The sequence below is a fragment of the Gossypium hirsutum genome, chromosome D13 (genome assembly GCF_007990345.1).
Source record: "Gossypium hirsutum isolate 1008001.06 chromosome D13, Gossypium_hirsutum_v2.1, whole genome shotgun sequence".
Taxonomy (NCBI): domain Eukaryota; kingdom Viridiplantae; phylum Streptophyta; class Magnoliopsida; order Malvales; family Malvaceae; genus Gossypium; species Gossypium hirsutum.
The window spans coordinates 34,285,837-34,292,546 of NC_053449.1; the positions used below are offsets into that span (position 1 = coordinate 34,285,837).

The following is a 6,710-nucleotide window of genomic DNA, read 5'->3' on the forward strand; positions in this document are numbered from 1 at the left end:
TGGAATTATCTCTGAAAAAGAAAATTCAAGTCAAACCTAAGGACTTAAAAACAATTATACCAATTACTATTTTAAAGTGAAAAAATAAAGAAATAAAAGAAAATTAGAAAAACAAATATTTGTCGGTCTCTTCTTTCTAAAACAAAGCCCTAGCCGCCTCCTTCCACTGTCGGCACTATTACTCACCGGGCGTCTTCTCTGACCAAGAAGCGTTCATGAGCCCAACACCAAATTTCGATTATTTATCAGTTACACATATTGCACACATCATTATTCCTTCAAATTACCACGACATTCTTAGCATTATTTTTGTCATAACATTACTCATACTTTATTATAATAATTCAACCAAATTATACCGTTCTAATCCCTGTGGAGACGATCTCACTTATCACTTTATTACTTCATTTGACGTGTATACTTGCACAATTCACATATTATTTCACACGCGACAGAGGGAAAATTTGGGGAAAATATATTTTGATCTCTTTAGGAGTTTCAACAATAATCATAACAAACTTTAATAATGATTCTTCTATAAAAACACAAATAGGTATTTTTGATCATTTTATAATCCTCCTTCAACTACTATTCACTAAGTCAAATTTACTACATATGTTCAAATTATTTCAATTCATATAAATGAATAATTTCCCGAGAATTTCAATATGCTTCTAGTATTCTAAATCCTTCAATGATTTTGATATAAACTTTACTATATAGTGATTCATAAAAGGTTGTAACAACAACCATTAGACGCAAGTTAAATCTTTTAAAAACTATCAGTTTAATAATATATTTAAAGGTTATTGTATTCACCACAAAAGAATATTATATCTTTTCATAATCAATGTTAGGACTTAGCAAAAAATTTCATTTATTCCACTTTTGCAAAACTATTTCATTTGCACCCTCACTGGCTTTATACCTTTAGATATTTGGGCTACTAGTCCAAAAACTCCACCAATTTAATTGTACTTAAATTGCATCTTTCTATTTTGACCAATTTATTTCATATCTATATTTCTCAATAGATCAAGATCCTCTTTTTATTTCATTATTTAAACAATAATATTGCATGCAAAACTATTGTCGACTAGTTTTATTATTGGTTCCACATTTTCTCGAATTGACATAACTTATCGAGATATCTTATTTTCACTATTTTAATCTTCAGTTTCAGGTATCTGGATCTCTTTTGGAGTTTTAGTTATTAGTTATATCTTGGGTCTCTTCTGGAGTACCCGCCTCCACTATATGACCACCTAAAAGAATTTTCATCTTTAGAACCGATCAATCTATTATTTATTCTAACTGATTGTAGGACTTTGATTCAAAATATTAGATGGTATATACATTTGACAATTAACTTGTAATAAAGTGAGTTATCCTTTTTTTGAACTTCTGGTTCAAATTACTCTCTATAAGGATCCAAATAATGATAACTCATTACAAATAGTGATTTCATTCAACTATTATTTTTCTCCCCTAATATCAGGAAAACTATCAAATCAAAATAGTAATCACAAATCATGACATAATTGAATCTCCAAAATATTTAAAGCATCTAATAACACGAGGAGACTTGTAATTAATATATATTCCCAACTTTATTTTATGATTCATTCATCTTTGTGCGTTGTGGTAGAGTAATTGTAACATATACGCACATACAAAAATTCAAAGATGAGAAATATTTAGCTTTTGACTAAAAACCGACTGTAATGGGGAGTATTTATAACTTATTGGCTTGATGAGTACAACACGTAAATCAACATAATCTCATGTTGAAATAAGAAGTTTAGTTTTCATTAGTAATGGTTTAGATATTAATCAGATGCGTTCAATCAATAATTTCTCTAAACCATTATGCGCATAAATAACAAGCTTTTACGAAAGTTTTTCAAACTCAATCAATAAAAGACTGAGATATAAACTCATAAGCTTTAGCAATATGAATTGTCTTAATTGCATAATCTAAAATTAATTATTTAAATAAGTAACTTGCAAATGACAGGCTGCAAGTTAATAACATATATGTGATTATTTTGTAGATGCATCTACCAAAATCATATAATATCAAAATTATCCATATGGTGGATGAACGAGCCCATATTAATTTAAAAAATGCAAGACATTAAATCTCAACTTCAACTAGTGAGTTTCTAATAATCAATTTTCATTGCAAACAAGTAACAAATAATAACTCTTTAAATTAAAGAATCTTCTGGTTCTTTAATAAATGTCCATATGAATTCTCAATTAATTTTCGCATCATATATGATTTAAGATGGTTTAACTGGTTATGCCAAGTAATAAATACATTTGTATTAGTAAACTTCTGGTTTACTTTAACATGCATGTCAATTATACTAATGATGTCAATATAAATTGTGGCAAATTGATAATTTTACTGTCATTCTTTTTACTTTGTATCCACATATAAGTACTATTGTGACATTTACTACTGGAAATGTCTAAATTAATGTGAAGTTTATAATGTCACTAAGTCAACAAAATAAATATAATTTCCAAACAATTATATGCAATATTCGCTTCAAGGAAAATGCCAAAATTTTCAAATATCTATTATAATGAATATATTTTAAAACTAATACATTAACCATCACAAATTTTGTGCTTTTTTAGATATTGATATATTAGTTCTTCTGGAGCTTTTAACTAATTTTGTATTATCAAATATTGGAATAATATTTGTTTGTTTTAGTACCAAATATGATAAATATTTTCTATATGTAATGATAGAATTCATTACTACATTCTCATATACTTTCTTAAAGAATATTAACAGAAACAAAATATTTGGGCATACGCCACATATGTGGCTAATAATCTTTCATATCACATTGTCCACATAAATTATCTTTACCCTTTGAAGAATTATCTTGAGAACTCTCATTGTTCTCTTATTTATTATTATGTTCCCGCTTTTAGTAGTCCATGATTATATCTTTTATTTTCTATATGTTTGCATTCACTTCGAGGAATGCAATAAATCTAGCAGGACAAACTTCTAAATGCCTCTAATGATTCTTTATTTCATAATCACCATCCAAACATGCGTGAATTTCAAATAAGAATCTATCTGTTTATGTTGTCATAATTAGTCTCCAGTTATAATAAACATGATATAATAAATAAATTATAGTAAAATATACCTGAAGATTTTTAACATTATCGTCATCACCCACGTAAGGATTATATAAATTTCTTTGGATAATGATTACCTATAGTGCGCAAGGCTCAATTCAGCAGATTTGGAGTGACCGTATTATAAAATAAAAGAGAACCGTGCTGATAACGTGTTATAAAACAAAAAAGACAGAAAGTAAAGAACAAAAAGAATGAGAAAACAAAGAGAGAGCATATTTTATTGATTTTACAAAACTTATCCAAAGTCTCTATTTATAGGCATAAGAAGTATAAAAGAAGTAGAGATCTAATTCTAATAACTATTAGAATTTAAAGTACATCAAAACTTTATCTTGATCATGATGGACATCTACTTAATAAGATATTCATAACAGTTATTAATTTTAAATATTATTGTTTAAAAATATTTTTAAATTATATTTAAATATATAATTTTTGTAATAAATATAATACATTTTAAAATTTTGATTTATTGTATTTAATAATTAAAAATAATATAAATTTTAAAAATAGAAAAAATTGTATATGAATAACATTGTAACTCAAAGTAAAGGGGATAATTTTACAAGTAAAATAATTTTATTCAAATTATTTTTTAAAATGATAATTAAATTTTTAATTTTTTATGTTAAAATTAAAATTCAAAATAGATAATATTATAGATTTGTTATTAATATTTAAAAATTATGAAATAAATATGCAGATGAAATTTATAAAAGGGATTAATTTAAATATTTTTATATAGGAAATAATTTAAATAAATTTTTTGTTACACGTGTAAGAATACTAAAATGCCAAATGGCAAAAAAATAGAACGTGAATACAAGTTTTTTTAGTTACTTGTAATATAATATATATTATTAGAGATTTAATCTCTATTCTTTAATTTCTAATATAATTTGGTCCTCATATTTTTATAATATTTTTAATTAATCCAAATAATTAGTGTTGTTGATATGTTATTAATTATTCCAAATAATCAATATTGTTAACTTTTCGATTACAATATTACGTGATTATATATAATTTGAATACTTTAAAAGTCTGTAGAGATGAACAAGTTTGTGTCGCTTATTTGACATTAAGGCAATGGTTAAATTTTAATTTTGGCCTTAAACTATGTAGAAACTTGATATCTAATCTATATATTTTAATTCTTGACATAATTCAATCTCTCTACTTTTACAATATCATTAGTCAGTGTAAATAGTTAATATTGTTAACTATTCCAATCAAAATATTGTTGTCCAATTTTCTCAATAACACTTTTTTAAGTAGGGGTGAGCAAAACTCGATCCGATTTGAAAAAAAATCAAATTTTGAGTTAACTGATTCGAGTTATTTGAGTTAACTCAAATCAGTAATTCGAGTTTCGAGTTCAAATCAAGTTGAATTTTTCAATTTGTATAACTCAAATAATTAAAATAACAGATTGATGTAGATACCCTTTTGGTCTATGTAAATTTTGAAAATGAGCAAATTGGTCTGTCTCTCAACAAAAATTACAAAAAAAGAAAATTCAAAATAATTTTTTAAATTCAAAATATTTATATTTTTTAAAAAATTATAATAAACTAAAAAAATTCTAAAATAATAATTTTGAGGACCTAAATAAGTTAATTAATTATTCAAGTTTATCATATTAAAGTATCTTTTATTATTATTATTATTATTTTGCTTTAAAATTATTTTCAAATATATATGATTTCAAATTTATGTGCTCTAACATAAAATTAGTTATACAGTAACAAAATTTTAATATAACATGTTTAATTTTTTTAATTTAACTCGAACAATTGCACTTGATTCGACTCAAATTTCATTTCACTCAACTCAATTAGAAAAAAAATTTTAAATCGTGTTAGTATGATAAAATAGGACACGTCAAGTCGAAATTTTTTCACTCGTTTCGATCGAACACTCACCTCTAATTTCAAGAGAAAAAAATTATCATGAGAATTTCGAATGAGTATTTTTAAGAAAACAATCCTAATAAATATTTCTAATGTTATTGTTGCATGGCTATCAAATGAAATTTTTTTTAGAATTTCAAAAACACCAAAAAATTCGATAAAAGAATTTTAATGGCGCAAACTGGACTTAAAATTTTAAATTATATATATATTTTAATAAAAAGAAATATATATATTCTTAAAAATAAAAGTTAGAGAATAAATTATAAAGGTATAAAATGCATAAAAATTACAACATATTCTAACCTTTAATTTCTTATTTTAGAACAAAGAAAAGCGTGGACTGGAACCATGTTCCATGCTGGCAAGAAAGAACAGAAAGGGGCAGAATTAGATTTTTGTTTCACATCACAGTTCACAACAGCCTAAAACACAAATCAACAACAGGGTAAAAGGGCAAAAGAGATGAGTACTATAATTAAAAAGGTCTTGGCCCAGGTGGCCCAGGCGGCCCGCCGAACATTGGCCCACAGCAGCTTTCAAATATGCAGCAGCAGCAGAGAACATAAAAACTGTACCCCCAAAATAAAAGAAAACAGGAATCGAGGTTAGCAATTTAGTCTCCTAACTTTGAATTGGAAAAGGAAAATGCGGACTTATTATTGAAATACTCAAAATCCATAACTAACTTAAACCCAGATCACATCTAGAATATCCTAGTCATCAAGTCAATACATAAGATTTAAAATTCGTATTTTTTTTAATATCTAGTGTTTGAAATTAAATTGTTCACTTTTAATTGGTTTAAAGTATCTAACAGTAATAGTCTACATTAAATAAACAATTAAATGCTTTTTAATCTATTTAAAATTGATGGAGGATTAATAAATTAAAGAAAGAGAGATACAAAAAATGCAAAACTAACATAAGATCAAAAAAGATTTAACAAGGCATGATAAAGAGTTAAAAATGCATACATACATACATATGATCAAAAAAGGCTCCCAAACAATACATTTATATGATCTTTGTAATCATAAGATAGTAAGCCTATCTAACTCACCAAGAAGAAAGAAGACGGCAAATACCACCGCAAATAAAATCAAAGCAGCCACATAAACCGGGAGGCCCCGGCGGTCCTCCTGGAGGTGGTCCCCATCCTGGTGGCGGCATTTTTCTTTTTCTCTTCTTCCGTCTGGCTGAATATGCTTTGAGATTATTATTATTATGTATTTATACACTTAAAATATTGGAAAGAAGCTTAATGGATAAGCAATGTCTGAATGTTGGCATTGGGCTGGTAGGTAAGTTAGTATACTGTACATCCCATCTGCTTTTCTTTCAACTTTCAACCTCTACCCTTCAACCTAGCAATCGGTTTTTGCTGTGCTTTCCAACGTGCCTTCTTCCTTTAGGCCACTGGATTTTTGGTCAACAAGCTCCTCTAAAGTAACTTGTCAGAGTTTGATCCATTGAGGGCATGGGTGAAAGTGATCTTACCGTGTGAATTCTTTGAAACTCTTGGTAGAGTCGAGTTTTAAAGCATGGGTTAAAACCAAATATTAGGGAATTTAAATCAACTAAGTTTGAACAAATAGATCTATGTTCATATTCATTTGTTTA

General features: G+C 26.6%; 1 protein-coding gene across 1 annotated transcript; it reads right to left on the bottom strand.

Moving 5' to 3' along the window:
- Nucleotides 1–5,384: 5,384 nt before the first annotated feature.
- On the bottom strand, nt 5,385–6,417 carry LOC107894334 (uncharacterized). Its single transcript, XM_016819618.2, has 4 exons — nt 6,411–6,417; nt 6,151–6,327; nt 5,561–5,659; nt 5,385–5,448 (listed from the first exon to the last, which is right to left on the bottom strand). The coding sequence occupies exons 1-4, from the start codon at nt 6,415–6,417 to the stop codon at nt 5,396–5,398; spliced, it is 336 nt and encodes a 111-aa protein (XP_016675107.1). The 3' UTR covers nt 5,385–5,395.
- Between the last annotated feature and the right edge of the window lie 293 nt (nt 6,418–6,710).